The sequence below is a fragment of the Triturus cristatus genome, chromosome 9 (assembly GCF_964204655.1).
Source record: "Triturus cristatus chromosome 9, aTriCri1.1, whole genome shotgun sequence".
Classification (NCBI taxonomy): domain Eukaryota; kingdom Metazoa; phylum Chordata; class Amphibia; order Caudata; family Salamandridae; genus Triturus; species Triturus cristatus.
Window position 1 is genome coordinate 264,624,979 of NC_140592.1, and position 23,496 is coordinate 264,648,474.

The 23,496-nt window shown below is 44.4% G+C and overlaps 1 protein-coding gene and 1 non-coding gene across 2 annotated transcripts in view; both read right to left on the reverse strand.

The window, feature by feature from the left end:
• IARS1 (isoleucyl-tRNA synthetase 1) overlaps nt 1–23,496 on the reverse strand; it is a 645,156-nt gene that overhangs the window by 540,332 nt on the left and 81,328 nt on the right. Inside the window, exons 4-5 of the mRNA XM_085624880.1 lie at nt 18,222–18,341; nt 13,053–13,135 (exon numbers count right to left, since the gene is read on the reverse strand). Coding sequence (XP_085481006.1) covers nt 13,053–13,135; nt 18,222–18,341 — 203 coding nt within the window. The remainder of the gene's footprint in view (nt 1–13,052; nt 13,136–18,221; nt 18,342–23,496) is intronic.
• Nucleotides 17,887–18,014, reverse strand: LOC146797716 (small nucleolar RNA SNORA84). The gene has a single exon (XR_014969339.1). It is a non-coding gene; the product is annotated as a small nucleolar RNA SNORA84 (small nucleolar RNA).

The window sequence follows — 23,496 nt, forward strand, 5'->3', positions numbered from 1 at the left end:
CACATGTGGAGGGACTCTACCCGCTTCTGGAACAATATATATTTTTAGGTCGAGCCTAGCGGCAGCGCGCTTGCGCTGCTCGCTCTGAGAGGCATGCTGTATTAGGGTATACAGTGGAAGCCCCGCCCACTCTCTGCCCATATTTGTGATTGGCTTGTATCATTTTCCTTCGGAAATGCTGGTTTTCGATTCGTACTTAGGCTTGTTAGTCCAGCCTTGGTACCGCCTTCTCTCCATTTGTTACCACCCATAACGACTGGACCTTTTACTTGGCCCGTTACACGATCTCCGTTATTTAGTGGTTGAGCAATATTTTTTTTAATGGACTTTCCTTATTCCAGCACGGTCCGCTTTCACTTTAGCGGTTGCACTGCTTTATTTAATTAATTTGCAGTGCGGTCCACATCAGTTCATGTAGCATATGCAGATAGCGCTTTCTGTCTCACGGTCCTACTCAAGCACTTAAAAGCAGCCGGTTTAAGCAACACGGAGCTCTACAAAAAGTCCATATAAAATCGTAGGGTCGCCCCTGATGGGTCAGACTGATTTGCATATGGCCATGTCTGAACTGGGGTGGCAGAGTGGGCTAAAGAACGGTGACGGATCAAAACCCAGATCTGTTGACTGGGTGTGAGTGTTTGATTGGTTCTGATGCTCCGTCCATCACCACCTCCTTTTGTACCGCTTTGTTCGCCATCAATTGGCAGGGTATGCTCAGACGTGAGTCCCTTGCTCACTTTGCCACTGGATTCAAGCAAGCCTGGCTGAAGACGGCTGAAATGCCAGAAACCGGTCCTAGGAAGCTTGTTTCCGGTCCAGGGAAGGCATGGCTTGGCAGTTCGGGCTGGACTGTTCCCATGAGGCACAGGGTCAGACTGATTTGCATATGGCCATGTCTGAACTGGGGTGGCAGAGTGTGCTAAAGAACGGTGACGGATCAAACCCAGATCTGTTGACTGGGTGTGAGTGTTTGATTGGTTCTGATGCTCCGTCCATCACCACCTCCTTTTGTACCGCTTTGTTCGCCATAAATTGGCAGGGTATGCTCAGACGTGAGTCCCTTGCTCACTTTGCCACTGGATTCAAGCAAGCCTGGCTGAAGATGGCTGAAATGCCAGAAACCGGTCCTAGGAAGCTAGTTTCTGGTCCAGGGAAGGCATGGCTTGGCAGTTCGGGCTGGACTGTTCCCATGAGGCACAGGGTCAGACTGATTTGCATATGGCCATGTCTGAACTGGGGTGGCAGAGTGGGCTAAAGAACGGTGACGGATCAAACCCAGATCTGTTGACTGGGTGTGAGTGTTTGATTGGTTCTGATGCTCCGTCCATCACCACCTCCTTTTGTACCTTTTTTTTTTTTTTTTAATTGTTTTTTTTTTGTACAATTCAGTGAGGCCAAAAATACTTAAACAAAGTTCATAACATAAAGAAAACACAGTAAATCAGGGACATATACACAGATAGAGCCATAATGCAACATAGATGATCAATAATTTACAAACGTACATCCAATACTAATCATTAAAGTATATTACTATACCCAATTAGTAATCGGCTCCCATATCGCAGCCCCCAATTTCTTCCTTGCCCTGCCTTTTAGTTTATAAAGAGCGGTTTCCAAATTATAAAAAGAAATAAGCTTAGCCCTCCAGCTGACAAATGACGGAGGTTCGTGATCAAGCCACTGAGATGTTATACATAACCTCAAAACCGCCATACATATAAACTTTAGGCCTCTATGTGGTACCAATTTCCTACCCGGGTCGGTACCATGTTCTATCCCAAACAAAACAAGATGTGCAGTCAGAGAAGTCGAAATACCCAGAGACCGTACCATAAAGCGTTCAATATCTACAAAAAGTTGATGGAGCGAGGGGCAAGAAAAAAACATATGTATCGAATCCGCCCCATATAAACCACATCTAGCACAACTCATCCCCCTTCCAGCCTTCCACTTTGTAATCTTTGCTGGCGTATAATATAAATTAAACATGGCCATAAAGGCTTGACTTCTTAAACTGCCAGACAGCAGAATAGCATAAGCAGTCCTCCATACCAGCTGAAGATCTATATTGGTCAATGAAAGTTTTGCCTCCCACGTTGCTTCAGCTTTGCTGATGTCATCGGGTTCTTTCACAATAAATTCCTTGTATATTTGACCTATTTTAGCTTTCCCTTTTATCAACTCCAATAACCGGATCTGCGACACCTGACAGTTCCCCCTAGCAATTTCCGCCTGTAAGAGACTTCTGAGCTGCAGATATTTAAAAAAGTCAAACCTACCTACCCCAAATTTCTCTTGGAGTGTCGAAAAAGAAAGAATATTACCCGTCTCTAATAGGTCCCCTATCACCCTTATACCTTGCTGGGACACCCTCCTCATGACTGAATCCTGACATACAGTAACGGGGAGAATATTTGAATCAAAAGGTGTACGCCACGTGATGCTGGGAATAGCTAGTTGATTCCTGAGCCTCTTCCATACTAGATATGCTGCCTGAATGATCTTAAACCGAGTCTTTTTATAATAACTTGGCTCCAGGATTTTTACTAATAACCCTCGCGCCGAGTCTCCCAAGCACCATTCATAAATAGATGGGGAAAAAGCAGGCTCCTGTACCTCGGTATTCCCAGATACCAACACACCCATAAATTGGAGCAACGTAGCACAATAGTAGACGTAAAAGTTAGGAATAGCCAGACCTCCCCTCTCTACTGGCAGATAAAGCCATTTCATCGCCCTTCTAGAACGCCGATACCCCCAGAGGAACCGTGAGCACATTCGCTCTATTCTCTTAAAAGAGACATTAGGAAACATAATTGGAATTGCCTGAAACAGATATAAAAATTTCGGAAAAATTAAAATTTTTAAGACATTCCCCCTTCCATATAGAGATAAATACAACCTATTCAAACGCTCCAGAGTGTTATTTGATGAATTAATCAGTGGTTCAATATTAATCCTTGGAATATCTTGAACTTTAGTAGATATAAGCACACCTAAATACGTTGCCTGCGTAGCTATATTCATCCCCAATGGTAAGCCAACCTCCGTATGTAACACCTGCGTTTTGTCCAAATTTAGTTTATAACCGGACACTATACCAAAGTTGCTAGTAGTAACCACTATTCTTTCCATAGCCTTATTCATATCCGCAGACAACACCGCGAGATCATCCGCATATGCCAAGACTTTCACTGAATATATATGCGCTTTAACCGGACAGATTTCGGTGTCAGCCTCCAGCCTATTTATAAGGGGGTCTATAAACAAAGCAAAGAGAAGTGGGGAGCAGGGGCACCCCTGCCGCGTGCCCCTGCTAACCATAAACCTCTGTGACTCTTCTCCCCCCAGTCGTACCATTGCATTCGGCAAACAATACATAGATTGTATTGCTCGTATAAAGTCATTGGGAAAGGACTTCCATCTCATCACTGCCCATAAAAACTCCCAGGAGACCCTGTCGAATGCCTTTTCGGCATCCAACAGGGCCACCCCAACGGGAGCCCCCATTGCCTGCGCCCAGTCAAAAACAGAAATAAGTCGCCTGACGTGATCCGTGGTGCCTCTCCCTGCTATGAATCCATGTTGTCGTAATGAGACTAATAGTGTAATAACCGCACCTAATCTCTTTGCTAAACATTTCGAATATATTTTATTGTCGGCATTTATAAGGGAGATTGGACGGTATGAGGAAAGCTCGCAGGGATCCTTTCCCTTCTTCCTAAAAATTATTATAACTGTTTCCGACCAGGAGGCCGGGGGAGACCCCCTAAATGCAGCCTGAACAACCAGGGTCAGTAACCTTGCAAGGCTCTCCCTGAACTTGGTATAAAACTAACGGGATTGAGTCAGACCCCATCGCCTTCCCTGAGGCTAATGACGATATAGCTACCTCAATCTCTTCCCAAGAAATCCTTTCTACCAGTTCATCATTATCCACCTCCTCTAAGCCGACGGTGCCCATTTCCTCTAAATATTGTTGTATTCCTCTGACCGGTTCTGCCGTATATAGTTTTTCATAGTACTTTTTAAAAGAGTCAAGGATCAGGGAGGGAGTCTCTAAGATATCTATATCCTTAATCTTAAGTATCCTAGAGTAGACCTCCTTTTGTCGTAATCTTTTGGCCAAAACACTCCCAACCCTTTCGCCATATTCATAAAACTCCCTTCTGTATACTTGATATTTGGCGGCTGCTTCATCAGCGTACCCTTGATATATAATTGAGCGAAAAGCCGCCACTTCCGCTTGGGCCTCACTGACCCTCCCAGCAGACTTTATCTCATAGACTAATTTTTGCTCCAACATAGAAAGGGCCGCCAAATCATTTAAAGCTTTCAAACGGTCCTTTTTCCGCTACCTTGCTACAAACCTTACTGTCTCGCCTCTTATGCCAGCTTTAAGAGCGTCCCACACGATCTCCGTCCTAGCGGAGCCCATATTCAACTGAATAAACTCAGGGATCCATTTTTCCATCCAGCTACAATACTCATGATTCAGCAATAACTTCCTATCAAAAGTCCATTTCCTCCCCTTGACCCTTAACCCAGCACATTCAAACTCTAATACTACTGGACTGTGGTCTGAAATTAACTTGGGAAGTACATTTATAGAAGCCTTTGCTAGTATAACATCAGAAACCAAAAAGAGGTCAAGTCGTGCCATCTTCTTATGTGGGGCAGAAAAATACGTAAACCCATCTTGCCCTGAATTTAGCTCTTCCCAAACATCATAGAGGCCTTGATCCTGAACCAATGCCTGCAAGCTCCTAAAGGCTCTCGGTTTCCTACCCGTATAAGATTTGGCTGTCCTTATATTTAGTTGCGAATATATATGTATGTTTAAATCACCACACACCAACAGAGGCGGAGGATAGTGAGATAACTCTGTATTAATTACTTGAAAGAAATCTGGGTCGTCCACATTTGGCGCATATATTGAGCATATTGTCATAACTTGTTGTGAGAATGCTACCTCCATCACAACCCACCTACCAAATTTATCCACTTTATATTTTTTGACCTCCAACAATCCCCTTTTAGCCAGAATTGCAACTCCTTTCTGATTAACTGCCTGAGAGGTACAGGCTAACATTTCAAGCCCTAAAGAGCCGAGCCAGGCCCTATTAGACCATGCTATATGTGTTTCTTGTAAAAAAAGCAAGTCCCATGACCTTGCATCGATGATTCTGGCTAAAACCCGCCTTTTCTTAAAGTCATTTAGACCACAGATATTCAACGAACAGCAAACTATTTTCATCATTCAAATCACAAATAACAAAGAATTCATACAAGGAACAGCGCTAAGGGATCCCCCCCGCCCTATAATTTCGACAATTGCCTTGCTCTGCTTATATTTAATACAATCGACATTTTTTAGAAACCATAAAGAATCCTTATACCGCACTGAATTGGTTACACCCCACCCCCACCACCCCCTTCCCCCCCCCACCACCTCCGTGCCCCACCCCATCCCACCCTGAACCTCCCTCAGCGAGCATTGGGAAAAACATTTTCCCTATTGATGGTAAAGCCCCTGCTCACACACCACCTCTACCGCCCTCCCGCCCTCAAAGACAGAAAAAAAAAACCACAGCAATGAAGAAGTGCATAGCATAATTCACCATATAACTATAGCTATGTTGCGAAATCATAATATCCAGAAATCCTCGATTTAACTCACTTATACATTTATACATTATACCCCTAACGCTATGCACCCCCTCATATCCCCCTCATATCTCTCCTAAACTATACAGTAAAAAAAAATACAATCAAATTGACTGGAGATATTATTTTGCCGTGATTTCAGACGTGAAAAACTGACTGCGGCCATCCTTAACAACTTTTAGTTTAGCTGGGTTCTGTAAAAATGCCTGAGCCCCCTTTGCCTGAAAACCTGAAATAAGCTGTCTTAGCCTCCAACGCCGTTCAACAGTGTCTTGACAATAATCTGGCCGTACAAAGAACTCACACCACCCGGCCTTTCTTCTTTTATTTGGGCGAGCTAGATCATATAACTCCTCCCTTGCCCTGAAATTATTCAAGGCTATCAAGATAGCCCTGGGAAATTCTGACTGTTGGCCCTTTTTCTGCACAAATGGAAATCTGTGCGCCCTTTGGACCTCCTTTTGCCACTCCCAGTGCCCCAACTCCGGGAAAGCCTCAGTTAATAGCCCCACCATAAACCTTAGCGTATCTGATCCCTCCTTTCCCTCTGGTATCCCAAGCACCCTCAAGTTATTACGTCTAGACCTATTTTCAAGGTCAGAAATCTTCCAGCGCGTATCGTCTCGCTGTGCTTTATGGAGCACAGCAATGCACGCGTCTATTTGTTTTTGAGATAAAACGCGGCACGACATTCAACCCCTGCAGTACACTCTCGATGCACACTTCCCGTGCCGCAAAATCAGCAGTGTACAGAGTAAGAAGGGTCTGAGATATTACTGAACAGACGAGCTGCAGGATTGTGAAATGGCTAAGTGAGGGAATATTCCACTGCGGGTACTTCCGGGATGACAATGCACTATTTGTAAAATGTAAATAGCAACTCGAGATGTACCAAGCGTTTCTCTGGTGGGTTTTATTTGTGGACACTCCACTCAGGCATGCGCAGTGTGAACGGAAAATGTGAGGCTCTGGCGCGTTACTACCTTTCCACTGCACAGTTTCTCTTTTGAAGCGTTCGAGAACCTTAAATAAGAAGCCTTTTTCATAGATTTAGATCTCATCTCTGAAGTACTAATTTCGGAAAACTTTATTTAAACCATAAGTGTGAAGCCTCTGCCTCACGTGGTACCACCAAGCTGTTTTTTCCGAAGACATATGCACGTCGTCAAATGCGAATATTTACTAAGTATGCTGCTCCGTTTAATGCCTTAACAGTGATTCTGATACAAGCATTTGCAATGCAACAGGTCTCTCATTTACGTGAGTTTAAGCTATTGACATTGTAAATGACAATGCGTTTTATTTATGTTTCAAAAACCAAAACATAAATAAAAGGCATTGTCATTTACAATGCCAAGAGCTCAAGCTCGCGTAAAATAAGAGACATGTTGCATTGCAAATGCTTGTTTTTTTACCAGAGGTCACGGCAAAAATCCTAAAAAAAGATGTGGGAGGACTAACCAATTTAGGCAGCATGTAAGTGACATCTCGGCACGTGACATAGCATGTAGTATCACAGTAAGTGGCATCACAAGAAGTGACGTAACATCTTAAGACCTAACACATATGTTTATCAGGTCTATCATGAGTACATATGAGCGCATTACATTTAACAAATGAGATTTTGAGTAGGGGTTGTGCCAAAAAAGTGACGCAAACTAGATTTAAAGTCTGGGCCTTAACTTATACCTCTATTTTTAGGTCTCGCATAGGGCAGCGCATGCGCTGCCTCTCCGAGGCATTAAGTAATTAGTATTAGTGGTGAAACTCCACCCATTAAGTTTTTATTTGTTTTGTCACTTACCATTGGTTACATCCGACATTGCTCTTCTTAGCTCGCTCATTAATTGGCTGGTGGTCCGATACCTCACTTCCGTTTTGATTCCGTTTTGCCGGAAGCAGCATTGACCAACTACAGTTTAGTTCCGCTGCTCAGCCTTAACTATTCATTTAGGGACTACTTCCTTGTTACTTTACTATTTACACAACACCCTGCTTCACCTCTCTGATAGCTGCAGCTCACTAAATTATTTCTTTATTTAAATTAAACGTTATTATGCAGCGGCATGCCATGCTTGAAGTTTATGGCAGACAGCCGCTTTCTCTGCAACTCGAGTTGCCTCATTCTGCCCCTCAGGAGAAAGGGCTACTGCCGCTGCTGCTTGCGCTGCCATTTCAGTCCCCCACCTGCACCCCTCGTACCATGGAACACAAGGAAGCCCATCCCCTACTGACGGGGGAACCATGTCACGGTTGATGTTTATGGCAAACAGACGCTTTCTCTGCATCTCGAGTTGCCACTAAATTAAATTCTTTATTGAAATTAAATGTTATTATGCAGCGGTATGCCACGCTTGATGTTTATGGCAGACGGCCTCTTTCTCTGCAACTCCAGTTGCCTCCTTCTTCCGCCCCTCAGGAGAAAGGGCTTCAGCCGCTGCTGCTTGCGCTGCCATTTCAGTCCCCCACCTGCCCCCCTCATACCAGGGAACATGAGGAAGCCACCCCCCTACTGACAGGAGAACAGACACCGGGCCAAAAGTAGAAGCATTGTTCCACGCAGCAGATATGGTATGCACAGAAAAGTGGAGACAGGGCCATGCGCACAGCATACCCCCACCCCTTCAATGTATGGAGGTCTTCACTGCAGATTGTGTGACATAACTGGTGCTCATGTAAAGCGCTCCAATACCTTCGCGTCGAGTTTGCGCTATATAAATCTGCAACAACAAAAAAAAGCCGTAAAAAGAAAGTGTCCAACTACTGACAAGTTGCTGTCCGCTATCATGTCAATAATGGACTTCAGGCTAAAATTACGGGCCCGTTTGTGCAATTTACGGACAGGTGGAGATTCAACAACTATCAGGAACATCAGCAATTATTTCACTCTGCTCTGTTCTTTATTTTTTTTAGTGAATTTTTATGTTTGGGGTGAATCTATACAACTGCATGTACCAGAATGCAATGCATGGCATGAAAATAAGCCTGTTGCCTCCAGGCAAACTTCAAATTTGCTGCACCAATCACACATTGGACCTTTGATTATTAGCAGTTCACTTGTCCTTGATACCTTTGTTTTCGCTTTTCCTGCATCAATTTGACCACAAAACGAGAGCTGGTTGTTAAACTGCAAGAGGGACCGACCTTGACGGTGGGGAACCGGGTTCGAGCCCCGGCGTCGGCTCAAACATTCTCTGATTCTGGGCAAGTCACTTAAGCTAAAAAAAAAGCCTAATTGCCTAAACAAATCTGTATGCAATTGGTGCTTTTGAAAAGCGCTCCAATACCTTCGGGTCATGTTCGCGCTTTTAAAATTGAAAATAATAACTAGTGATCTGAATCGCTGGAAGAGCTTAGAGGCGCGTCAGTTTGCAGTGTGTGCTGTATGTGATTAGTACTTGGAGAGGTAGAGCTGAGAGGCGAGTCAGTTTGCACTGTGTGCCATCTGTGTGATCAGTACTTCGAGAGGTAGAGCTTAGAGGCGAGTCAGTCTTCGGTGTGTGCTATGCCTGTGATTAGTACTTCCTGAGATAGCGCTTAGAGGCGAGTCAGTTTGCAGTGTGTGCTGTATGTGATTAGTACTTGGAGAGGTAGAGCTTCGAGGCGAGTCCGTTTTCACTGTGTGCTATGCGTTTGATTAGTACTTCCTTAGATAGTGCTTAGTGGCGAGTCAGTGTGCAGTGTGTGCTACATGTGATCGAGTCAGTTTATAGTGTGTGAACTCTCGCAGGTGCAAGGTAACGTTTCATTGGTTGAAATGGCCAGTTAGTGTCCATGGAGTAACCGTGTCAAATTTACTTCACCACGACCCTTGCTTCGAGACGCAGAGGGGAGACCACGGATCCAGCTTCGGGGACAGACGTTTGTACTTTTACACTGTTTTGTATACTGCGACTGCTGGGCATTCGACTAAACACCATGGTATATGCTGAAAAATCTGAATCGATATGAGGACTGACCCATGTGACAGCCGTGCCTCGGTCATGCTCTTATTCTGAGGCTTAATCATGCAAAACCAAGTGTGAGTAGCTCGGCTTTCATAAGTAGCTCTGTGGGTTCAGGCTGGAGATGTGGTTTCTGACGTTCCACTTCTAGAGGCTCCAGAGCCCATTCAGAGCCCTCTAGAACCATCTCCAGTCACCTCCATAAACTACTTAATAATGCGCACCCCTGTATTCTCTGCATGTGCCTGGAATACAGGCCTCAACATAGGCGCTATTACTTGCTGCTCTTTCCTTCTAACAGCTACAAATCGACCTTTGCTTCCGTTTTGATATGATGTCAAGGCCGTTACTTTTCCCACCCTTCGGCTTATTTTTTGAAATATATTCTAGGCATTAATAATTACTTTGAAACCGACACCTCTCAGTGCGTGAGGCTGTATTTAAGGTATTTGAAAATTCAGATCACGTTCCACGTCTACTACGATACAAAGGGGCAGAACAAAGCCGATTTACATCAAGTGCACTGGCCTTTTTGCACCAATATGTGCACTGAGGAACACAAATATGACGTCATGAACTGGTACTTGGTCTAAATGTTAGTGCAAGATTCTGCTGGTGCGAGGGCAATCTATGTAATCAAAATGACATTACTGACTTGTGAGCCAGTAGACCCAGGGTGCAGATTCTGGCATCTCAATTTGACTGCATTGTCCATTTTTTAATCTGAAAACATAAAAATTGCTTCAGAATGAACTAAATGTTAGCTTTAGATTATATACATAAGCTTGACATTTCTTTCGTATTAAATCTACCTAAGCGCTTTATTATCATATCACAGTATTATCAACTCATTAAATTATCGTGGTAATCGAACATGTGTCTCCCCTCTGCAGGAAATATAACTTGTAACTTGCAAGTTGCAATCGGATCTCTACAGCAGGCATACAAACGTGCTAAATTGCGAATTTGCAAGATTTTGAACTATTGGCATTATAAATGACAATGCCTTTTATTTATGTATTTAATAAACCTGCAATAATAAAAGGCATTGTCATTTACAATACCAATATGTCAAAGTTTTGAAAATGCGAGACCTATTGCATTGCAAATGCTTGTTTTTATACCTGTCACAAGGAAATTGGCACCAAGGAGAAATGTGGCAGCAAAACTGTTCTGCTTAATTGGTTGCAAGCATGTAATTTAAAATATCTTATGGGGTTTACGCACCTGCTGCAGAGATATTTGTCTGCCAACTAGATCTCCAGGAATATTAATAATGGTAAGATAACTCTGGAGGTTAATGTATTTGTTGGCGATATCTGTGTTTTGTCTAATCTCAGTTTTGAATCAAAGTAGCATTGAGGGTTAATGTCTCGCATGCAAAGCACATTACGTAACACGTAAATGAGAGATTTGTATTATTTTATGTAAATGGTTAAGTGGGTTACTGCATTTAACACAGAGATCCTTTTATTTGCAGTTCATCAACTGTAATCCTTCTAATATAACTCAGTGACCTATGAAGGACACCTACACCTTGTAACCCTCACTACCTTATGTAACACATCCTGTACATTGATTCATATACATAGGATTTACTGTCAATGTATAATGTGTACATGTGATGTAAAGTGCTCTGACACCCTGCAGTGGGATGAGTAGAACTAAAGCGCTATAAAAGAAATCAAACAAAATAGTGGTATTTAAATTTTATTTGCGTAAAATGCTTGGAAAGACCAACGCATCTGACATTCTTACAGTGACTGCATATCTCTTATAAAGAGGGACTGAACAAAGTCAAAAGCACGCCTCTCAAGTATTTTTGAACTGATAAAAAGCTGTGTGCCTTTGTTTCTCCTCCACTGTATTTGCATGTACGTGTGAGTCTCCATATAACTCCCAGACAATATACTCTAACGAAGGAGACCTGAAGGCCCCTTAACTGCGGCCTTTTGTTTTGGGCCTAGCTGGAATCTGAAAAGCCCCTTCTTGCCTGCATGTTGCAGCTCGGAATGAAAACGGACAACGTGCAGGCGCTGCTGAATGTGTACCAGTGTCTGAAACCACACTGGGGCAAGTTTACATATTTCTGTGGGGCTCAACCTCTTGGCAGGGTTGACTGCGATCACCCTGTGGAAAGAGAGGGTATACGCCGTCTACCCGCGCGTACCCTCGGCTTGTGCCCTGCCAGAGGTGGTAGGACTCCAACCCTCCTTGCTGCAAAGACAATATTCTAGTGAACAAACAATAAAAGATAGTTTAGCCTTAGTAAGTGGCAATAGATAGGATGACACTACATAACACATTAAAATAAAATAAAGACATGCGCTGCATGTTGAAAAACAAGTATTGGCAAAGCCAATAGGTCTTACCTTTAAAATGTGAGCGCCAACCTGTTAGCTTTGCCAATGCCTGTTTGAAATGGTAATTTTATATTTTACCATTCTAAAATGGACAAAAGCAATGTTGGAATGCCAAAAATTAAGAATGCCAAAACGGCTGCCGGAGAGAATGACGAATGTAGCCATCTTGGTAAAAAAAAAAAAAACATACACAAAGGGAGCAGGACGTGGAAGGGCTGGGCTGTGTCAGGCACTGGAGTGCTACTGGCGAGAAAGGGGATGATTAGGAGCAGAAAGAGAGACAGACATGGGGTCAGGGTCCCCAGAAGAACTTAGGCAAACTTCGGGAATACAATAACAAAACAGGGAGCAACAGATGAGCAGGGTTGTTGAAAGCAGAAGAGGGAGGTGGTAGAGAGAATAAGCAGATAGGAAGAAAGAGAGATAAAAAAAAAAAAAGATGTGCTACCACTGAGAACTGAAATAAAAGAAAAAAGGTCCCATCAAGTCAGCAGATACAGACTAAGACAGACAAGAAAGCCATCAAAAATAAAGCCCTGACCCTAGACCCAGGGTTCCCCACCGTTCACCACTGCCTTAAATTCCTTTCCACTTGTAATAATCGCTCACCACTTACTACTGGCCCATCACAGAGACGAACCTTTAACAGATTTGATACAGAGACAGTTTTTTTGCTGTAAAATAGATACTAATGTGGTGCACTTTTTGGGATGAAATGGAGTATTGTTCTTCAGTGATCTTTGCGCCCACTCCCAGTAAATCACTTAAGGAGAAAGAAAAACAGGCTTGAGGTGGGATGAAGGAGGAGGACTGAGTATTGTGAGACTCACTAGACAATCAAGGAAGAAATCTGAAACGCCTGCTGGAATGAGTAAGACAGACAGACAGAGTGCTATGCCTTGCTCCGGTTTAGACGCAGTGTTACGATCTCACTGCTTTTATACAGACCTTTGGAGGCCTGGAAGTAAAGCGCATTCAAATCAACATTAAATTAAATTAAATACCTTGACAAGCAAAAACCCTCTCACCTTCTTTCGCATTTCTGATCATTGAGTCACTGAAATTGATTACGTACCAAACAGTTTCCATGAACGAGGGATACAGTGTTTTATAATCATTCTTAAAATCGATCCAGCGTCCGAGCCTGGTAACGCTGACCTGTCAAGATGCAAAACATACACGCATTTGTCATAAATCTAGAAAATTTTAAACAACTATATTCAGTTCTCAGATCCTGATGAAAACACCAAGATGACTAACTCAAGCAAATATCTTTTTACAATGGTAGAGCACTACCAGCAGAGTGCCAAAGTAGCAGCAGCCCTGGAGCAAAAGACTCCTTGTCTGAAGGTGAACTCCTTGATGTGCTCTAGTAGGCTGCCCAATCAGAAGGCTTTGTGCATTTCAATCTTGTTACGGCTGACAGGACAGGAAATTGCATTGTACTGCTATGATGAGTTTTGTAATGCGTGGCCCCTTCTCAGCAATCTCTGCTATGGTCCCTGGATCATTCCTATGTACATGAGAGACGCAAAGAACATCAAGCTCCATGCTACATTGAGCGGTCTACAGCAGGCAACAAGCAGCTCATCAGCTGCTGGTAGCGCTCCAACTGCTTGTAAGTAGCTCCCCTGTATGCAGCCCATTCTACTAAAGTAGAAGCTTTTGCTTGGTTGAATTAATATAGATATACCAAAATAGTGTTTCCGAGAAGAAAGTGTGTGCATTTTTAGAATTTACAAAACATACTTAAATCTGGTATTTGACTGATAACTCATGAATCGTCGGAGAATAATTACCATTATTACCATGATACCAGTGGTTTTGCAGCTATGGCTGTTATGTATTATCCATGTACAAGCATTTCAAATTTACAAAGCCTTTTTTACATTACTGCTGGCAACCCTGCACTGAGGTGATCACAGCTGCTATTCTTGCATATGGTGGCCACTAACGTAATCTTGTCTGATGAGGTCACTATTAACCAAACTAATAATGTTAGTAGCTCGGGATGATGTCCAATGGACATAAGTAGCTCCCGTTACTCAAAAGGTTGAAAACTGCAGGCTAACAGACATTAGCCAGAAGCAGCTAAGTCAAAATTGCGTTTTTATTTCACTTCTGACTTACTCACAGATGACCACACACTCCTTCTACAGGCTATTAAATACATAAACACACCAATGGTTTGTACACAGTTCTCCCCTTTACAGGCATAACTCAACTCATCCAAATGTAGAAATACCCCCCCCACCCCCCCTAACCCCTAAAAGAGAAGCTCGTGGTTTGAAAAGCACATTCAAGATGTTCAAAGCTTGGCTCAGTAATTAAAATTAAACCAGGATTGGTTGCTGCATGTTTTGTTACAATGTTTGATCTTCCTGCCCTTGGACTTTGACTCAATCTTCAGGAAAACCTGAAATATCTACTATTAAAGAACATTGTGTGCCCTAACTTTGCTTGCTTACTCAAGAGTCAGCTGTAACTTCTCCAGACGAGACAGCTTCACCTAACAATCCCTCTCCCTCCCATCCTGCTAGGTTAACTCTATGTTTGCAATAGGCACAGATTCTCATCAGCAATAGTGCCTGAAAAATATTTAAGAAGCGGCATAAATAAATTAAAAAGTGGCAAGCGCATGTCTCGGGGGGAATGCTGCTGAGGGGGGCAGAGCAATGTTTACAAGGCATGATGAGGTTAACAGAATTAATAATTTTGTACACAGGTGTACTAAAGTGCACGAGCGGTGAGCCTAGAAATATTGTAACTGAGAGACATCAAAATTTGAGAGAGGGCGCACAGATTTAACATTGTTGTTGGTGTGAAATATGTGGGTCAAACAAGTTAAAATACTAATGGCTTATTTATCACGTCTGTAATATTGCGGGTTCTTCGTTGCTGATGCAGAATCGTCAAGTAGGTGCAAGAATTATGGTGTTTTACCAGAAAGAGACCTACCTTTCTAGGTTACTAATTCAGAAGTCTAACTGACGGCTACAAATGTTCTGTCACTCTTGCTAGACTCCGCCACCAACACCCAATCTACAGAGGATCCATGATTATACCACCTCACATTGAAGTGTTGAGGTCCTTTATTAGTAAAAGGAACCTGTTCTGCATTTGCCAATGTGAAAATCTTTATACCGGATCTGCTTCCCTGTACTCCACAGAATCACCTCCAGTGATAAGTAAACAAGCCGACTGCAGCATTAATACCAGCCTGCACTAAAGGCTGCCACTTGGGTGACACCCAGCTCTGACAACCCAACCCACCTCAGGAATATCCTCAAGGCTAACCGAGATAAGCACATAGACCTTCAGGTCTAAATAGGCACTATATCATTTGATGCCCAAGCAGAGGCCTCATTTGATGACCTGAATCAGCAGTAGCCACTGTAAACACATCCGAAGATGCTGGAAGTACCTTGAATACCAAGCAGAAGATTTGGAGGGAGTCTATGGGTGCAATAAAATAAGGAATTGTGTACCCGCAAGAACCAACATAGGACCGGAGGATGAGCTCTTCCTTTAAATCTGCCTTACCAGTGGTCTCACCAATAGTTCACTTTAAACACCCTATGAGGCAACCACATGAAGCACTATTCCACTGCCTCACTCCACTCTAGCATGTCTTTTTAATTGTGAGGTCTTGGTGCAAAGTATGTGTCATTATTTCATTCCTGAGAGTTTCAGCACAGGAGAAGCAGCCCAAGGCCCATCAGGACTGCCAAGCATTTAACAGCACAGGAGTGAACTGACTAGCTGTCAAATGCAGTTATTTTGCTCCTGAGAGTCTCAACAAAAAGGAGACAGAGCAAGGCCGTGCAAAAGGGCCAGCATGACACCAGACAGACCTAGAGTCAACACACTAGTTGCCAAAGTAAGCACCTTATGCCGGGTGCTCCTCCACCCGCACACCATTAGGCACGACTCAGACTTACGCTGGGAACACATCTGAGGCATCCCTAGGTACACTCTACAGTGGGATCACTTACCAAATTAAACAATATGATAAAGTTATGAGCTGCTCTTAAACGTATGATTAGGACTGGGGAAGGGGATGTGAAGATCTGACAAGCAGTTGTTACTTCAATCCCCTCACTGGGTTTTTAGTTCATAGTTGACCATTAGCAGGTTGATTCCCTGCAAGGTTGTCTTTGACCTGGGGCATTTCAATCATGGTATGGAATGTGATGACTCTGTGGGTGGAGAATTTTGGATTAGGTCCCAGGGAAGAGTTAGGATACCAGTGAGATTGCTTTTGTTTTGATCTGTCTCAGGCTACTGAGCACTACCCATCATGCACTGATGTGTGGGCCCTAGTTCCTGGACGAGAACTCTAAAGTGGATAGGACAAAACTCCCCCAGCCTCGATCTCACACAGCTGCCTTCTACTCCACCCCAATAACTGAGAAGTGAATGCAAATCCCACGTCAGTGCCCACGGTGGGAGGTAGGGACACCTGCCTTGAATGTCAGGTTCATTTGTTTTGCATTGACGTTCAGAAAGGAGTGTCATTTACTGATATGGAATGGGAAGTTTATGGTTAGACCAACTAAGCGCCACATGCTCCTATTGTATCTAAAATATTGTAAGAGAAACCCACATGCCAAGAAGAGCTAAAGGGACCAAGCAGTTTAGGCGATGGAGGTGCCAACATACTTCTTCAATGCTAGGTGGGTGTTAATCAGGATCACACCTCGAGTCTCCTTTGAATGTGATTTTTTATATGCTGATTCAGAGGGCAGGCATTGGAGGCGGTTCGGAGTGTCTTCATAGTGTGCTGGAAATTAGCACTGGAAAACTTCAATTGCATTGCAGACCTTTCACTTTGGATTATTCCATCACCTTGCTCCTGCAGTCAGCACTTCAGAGGCCTTCAACAGTCTTAATTACCTGATGCAATGGGCTCTAGTAACTTGGGTATAGTCCAGCGACCTAGTGATGAATGTGGAATAACACGGAAGGTCACACTCTGACTAAAACTCACTGCTAGCAATAATACACTGTGCTAAGCAATGGACTAAAGCGTGTTTGCAACTAGCTGTGTTGAAGGACTCGTAATCCCATAAAGGACACAGTACGGCATTATTGCAGGGAAACGTCACTTTCTATCTGATACACGGTGAAAAAGAAAATGTTTGTGGAATTAGTAAGAGGTGCTTTGGACTCAGGAGCTTGCACAGCAGTTAAGAGTAGCAAATCCTTGTTGGAGCATGATATCAGAGGCCATCAGCCTGCAATCCTTCATACTATCGAAAATACTTGTATTGATCCAACGAGACCATGTAGAGATTCTGGCGCGAGATTGGGGTTAACACAACTAGACCAACGCAACATAGTCTTTACCAGCTCTCAAAGAAACTCTCACTACAGAGGGTTCAAACCAAGCAGTCCGAACGATCCTGAAATTGAAGACGACAACCAGATATAGGAACTCTAAAAGCGCTTGACTCTCCACCCTAGGATGCAAGGCTCAGGTTTTAAGCTCTATATACACTGCACAAGGCTTACAGAGGTATAGGCACAAGATCTGTGCAGAAGCTATGTGCCATCCCTACTGTGTATTCAGCGCCTGCACATCTGATCACTCAGCAATTTCTCAGGCTAATTAGGATGCATTACCACAGGAATCCTGGGTCTCCAGCTGATGAACGTTTTAAATCTTAACTAGAGGGCATAGTAAAAATGTATGTGTTAAAAAAAAAAATCAATAAAAACTATTTTCAGTAACTTCATGCATGCAGGGTTGCAAGTGAAGAATAGCAAACAGAGGCCCACTCTTCCTGGTTGGAAAGGAGCCCCCCGCCTACACACCCGACGAATGCACAGACAGTGCCATACCTGCAGACTCTGAATTGACTGAAGTCGTATTACACAAACGTAATAAGAAAATAAAGAGAGGACGTGTGTGTAAAAGTGGCAGGGCTATGGACACTGCTCAGTGAATACGGACTCCATGCATACATTGTTACTTTAGGGCCATTTTTATATACTGAAGCACTGCACAGGCTGCAGTCTTCAGAAACCACTAGACAAAAACATAAAGTCACTCAAGTAATCAATCACATTGTTTAAAAAGTTTATAGAAACAAAGGCTATTGATGGAACAAGAAATAAGCAGGGTGTTTGTCTCATTACTAATGTTCACGTTTGGGCACGTAGATGGGAGTACCGCCGTTTAGTTGTGCAAAAACTCCTGAAACTTAAACTAGTCTATATACACATATAAAATATACTGTACCTCCCACTCCTGGGAATATCGCATGACAATTCCTCGGCACTGCTTATTATACTCTGCAATGCCCATCTTGGCGACATCCTCTGGTCCTTTGATCCCCAAGGTCTTGTCAATTTCATATTCCTGTAAAAGGGAACATCTTTTGAGAACACTCCACTGGCTTCCAGTACGCAAGAGGGTATTCTTTAAAGCACTGGTACTGGCCTTTAAGGCCTTTCACAACATCGGCGCCCCCTATTTAAGGGCTCGCTGTCAACACTACGCACCATCACGCAATCTACGGTCCTTATCCTCCCGTTTGCTCCCCACTCCCAGGTTCTATCGCACCCGACGGGAAGGCCGTTCCTTTCAGGTACTGGTGTCTGCATTATGGAACAACCTTCCTATTGAGCTGCGCCAGGAAAATTATCTTTTGTGTTTTCGTCACAAACTAAAAACATTGTTGTTTCTATGATCTGTGTCTGTGGTGTGATTGCTGAGGGCCTTGTTACGGGTATATACGACTAGCGCCGGGACACTCTTGGGAGTAGCCGCGCGCTCTACAAATACCTAGTAACATAACATAACATGTTGCTTTCAGATTTGAAACCATTTAACTCTTAACAACTAAAACACAGCTGTCAGCATTGCATATCTAAACGCAAACATTATATAATATTTTACTCCACATAATCAACATGATTTATTTTAAAATATAAAAGAGAAGTTACACAATATATCATGTTGCCTAATTATCAGTAGATTATATGAAACATTAGGAGTAAAGTTTTTCACACTGGATTGCAATGTGTTGTGCCACAGAGAACTCTCCCTTTACTCTGCCGGTAGCCTGTTAGTCACAAGGAACAACTCTAGCAAATCAGGTTTCTTTCAGCTACTCTGGAAATCATTTTGTGAATGGGTAGGATTCTGCCCTGTGGGTCTTTCACCTGCAGCAAATGAGCCCTCCTAGACTTAAACCACACGGGCCTCACCGAATAGATACTTAGGTAACACATGGTGAGGTCCAAGTGATGAAAGCACTCACTCTTGGCAAGGCTAATGCTGGGGGTCAAGCCTTCACCACCAAGAAAAGGGCTATTTCTCTACTCCAGATATTGAAATGATCACAGAATCCCAAGCACCTGGGAATAGTGTAGCCCCAAAGCTTTTCTCTGGCCCCACTCCTTCCACCTCAGCTGTGTGCACACATCTATATTATCGAGAGCTGTGAAATGATCCTGCAAGGGTAAAAAGGGCTTACTCCTGCCTCCCATGGGCAACCTCTAATCTGCCCCAGTATTCGCCAAGTGGTGAACCGTGGTTTCAACTATCTGGCTCTGATTTCTTTCAAGATCCCACATTACCATCTTCGTCACCTTCCCTCTACTGATCTCTCTTGCTTCTACCTGTTCCCTTCACCATTATCTATCCTGCTCCCTCCCACCTGGGCATGTACCAGGTCACGTAGCCACCAGAGCCTAATGAGACACTAGAGTTTTGGGGGGGGGAACACTGCATCTACGTTGCTTCTTCCTGTGAGATGAACTTGGGCTGGTGTAAAGAGCTATCTGTGCAAGCCAATATATCATTATAGAGCACAAACAGAATAGTCTTTTTGCACTTCAGTAATAGGTGTTATTATTCAAATATCAAATACATTTCACATATTTTAGAAGTCCAATAACGTATAAAAGTATGAAAGACCAAATTGGACTTGAAGGGTTTAAAGCCCATGAACTACTGGTCTGACTTCTCTACATTGGGGTCTTAAAGAACTCATCAGCAATATTCTACAAAGGTTCATGACCATATTTGCTTTGGGTATATATTGTCACATCAAAGAACAAGTTACTTACCTTTAGTAATACCTTATCTGGTAGAGACACTATCTACACACACATTCCTTAACTTAGAATATTTCCCAGGAGTCACACTGGATCTGAAACGTTTGGAGCAGTACCTCTGCCCACCCATAGGTGGATCGTTCAGCTCTGCGTTGTCCACGCTGGAAGTGAAATGCACTGACTTAAATGTCTTTTCACAACTTTCTACACCAGAAGCACGGAGCCACAAAGAATGGTGGCACACTTGGTATGTAGTGCTAAGGCTCTTAGAAGGCTAACCGTAAGAAATCAGTTTGCAGGGCAGGGAGGATGGGAAGGTTGGGAAGGATTCTGTGTCTACATAGAGTCTCTACCAGATAAGGCGTTAAACAAGGCAAGTAACTTATCCATCTGATAGAGACTTATAGCCACAGTTTCCTTCCCTTAGAATAGACACCCAAGAAATACTTCTCTGGAAGTGGACCTACAAAAAGATTAAACCAAAAAGTCCTGCAGGACCTAATGGGCAAAGTGCCCCTCACAACAGACCTGACCATCCAGACCTAAATAGCGGACAAGTAACCTTTAACCGTACTCAGAGCACCGTACCCTGCTGGGCCAAACAAGGAAAAAACAATATAACTTGGGATAAGGGCAAAGACAGAGAATCAATATCCTTTGAATGCACACCATGCCGCAAACATGTCTCAACAGCAAGCGCATATTGTCTTGGTGAAGGGACGCCTGGCTGCCAGAATAATATCACTATAACGATCAACCTTCGCCACTTAATCTCCAAGCCTGAAGGCGGAGCATGCACAGGGTCGGGTGCAGGACCCCGCCTTGGTACTGCGCCAGATGAACCTCCATAAGGAGCAGATTGAACAGAGGACAAAGGCTCATGCTCAGGAGCTTTTGATACCAGACCATCCATGCCAGAATCCGGAGCCACAAGAATGCCTTCAACATGGTCGTTCCTGATCTTCTTGAGAATTCTGGGCAAGAGTGGTATCGGCGGAAAGGCGTACAGAAGGCGTGAACTCTACTGGAGGCGAAAAGCATCTCCGAGCAAGAACTATCTTGGAAACTCCAGCGCGCAGAAGTGCTGACATTGTGCAATCTCGGTGGTGGCCTACAGATCTAACCAAGGCTCTCCCCCCTCTCAAAAGAGACCTTGCACCACTTCTGGACGGAAACACTATTTGAGATATGCCAAGGCATAAATGGACGAGTTCATCTGCCCTGGTGTTCAGAGAGCCCCCAAGGGGTTGAAACACCAGTGAAAAGCCCCGACAATCCAGCCATGTCAAGTGGCGCAGGACTGCTTGACAAATGGTTCATGATCACCACTCCACCCTATTTATTGCAGTACCACATGGCCGTGGTGGTGTCCATGAACACCTGTTCCATTCTTCCCTAGGTAGAAGGAAGAAAGGCTTTCAATGACAACCAGATCGCCCGGAGCGCCAACAGGTTGATGTGACAGCCCGAACTCCGGAGACCCGAGTCCTCTAATCTCCACCTCTACCACATGGGCGCTGTAGCCGAGGAGTGACGCATCTGTCACTACAGTTAGCTCTGGTTGGGTAAAGGAGAGGGGTCTGCCACTGGCCAAATCGCGGTTCATCAGCCACCACTGAGGTCTTTTGCAGTTCCCACCGAGATCTGTATCAGGTGGGAGAGATTCCCTTGATGCTGCGCCCAGTGGAATTTCAGGTCCCACTGCAGAACACTCATATGGCAACGGTCATGTGTCACGAGAAGCATGCAGGAGGCATGAGTCCAAACAGCCTCAGAGTCCGTCTCCCCGATATCCAGGATAGAGGCTTAAACATTAGTATTATACCCTGAATATCCTGGGCTCGCCGTTCTGAAGAATAGGCCTGAAACTGCACTGTTTCCAGAATGGCTCCAATGAGAGGGAGAGTCTGAGAGGGAGTCAGGTGTGACTTTGGCATGTTGATAGTGAACCCCAGCAAATTCAGGAGGTCCACTGTAGTCTGGAAGTGGTAGACAACTGCCTGGGGCAAGCCAGCATTTAACAGCCAATTGTCAAGGTAGTGGGAAGACTGGAACCCCTGACCTCCACAGATGCGCTGTTACCACCGCCATCACTTTGGTGAACACCAGGGCGCTGGTGAAGCCAATGGGGAGCATGGCAAATTGAAAGTGCTCCTGGCCCACCGTGAATCGTAGGTAACAACTGTGGGCAGGAAGGACGTGGATGTGGAAATATGTGTCCTGAAAGTCCAACGCTACAATCCAGTCTCAAGGGTCCAGAGAGACAGGATTGAGCCAAGGTGACAATCTTGAACTTCTCCTTTTTCAGGAAGAAGGCGCTGGTATAGAATAGAACAGAGGCCTCAGTCCTTTTTGGGCACCAGAAAGTAGAAGGAACAGCAACCACAACCTACCTCTGGCACCCTCTCTATGGCCCCTTTGGCCAAAATGGCCAACACTTCCAGACGGAGGGAGCACGGAGAGATGGTTCTCAATCAGCCGGTCGTGAGTGAGTGGCATGGGTATGGGGTTACCAGAAAGGAGATGGAGTAGCCACTCTGAACTATTTGCTAAACCCACTTGTCCAATGGTATTTACTGCCAGTAGAGTAGGTGATGGCAGATCTTGCCTCCCACTGGGTGCCTGTGCTGGTATAATGGCAAACTGAAGGGGTTTGGAGGGGGTAGCTGCCAGGAAGAAAAGTGGGGGGGAGGGGGAGGTTGGACTGACCTGACCTATGGCTGGTGGTCCCACATGGTCTGTGGGAACTGCTGCCATGCAAAGGCTGGGAAACCTGTTCGCCTTGGTGACTGGGAGGGAAGGAATGCGGTTGGTATCCCCTACCGTAGCAACAGAAGGGGCGAAAGGCAGACTGAGGTTGGCATGGGGCCATGGATAGGCCCAAGGACATAGCTGTAGGTCTGCTTTCCTTAAAGCGATCTAGCGCTCAGTCTTCCTTCTCACCAAAGAGGCGAAAGCCATCAAAGGGCATGTCCATGAGCGAAACTTAGACATCTCCTGAAAAGCCAGTGGTTTTCCGATAGGCGCAGTGTACAAGTACCACTGACAATCAAATCACTCTGACCAGCATTTGGGTAGCGTCAAGTTCACATATGAAGGTGAACTTTGCTGCATCTAGTCCATCAGCAAGAGCTTGGGAGAGTATTGCTCGGGCCTCATACAAGACCGTAGCTAGCACTTGCGCAACCAAATCACACTCTGTTGGTGAATCGACACAAAAGGCACGTGTCGTCACCGACCGCAGTACAATGCTGGCGGAAGAGAAAATCCTCTTACTGAAGGTATTCCTCCTTTTGGATTCCTTATCCGGAGGAGTAGCAGGGAACACACTGGGACTGATCCTGGAAGTGGAGGTTTGGATCACCAAGCTCACCGGGGTTGGGTGCTGCGTGAGGAAACAGAAGACCCCAGGAGCAGGGCGATGATGGATGGGAATTGTTCTGTGCACAGGA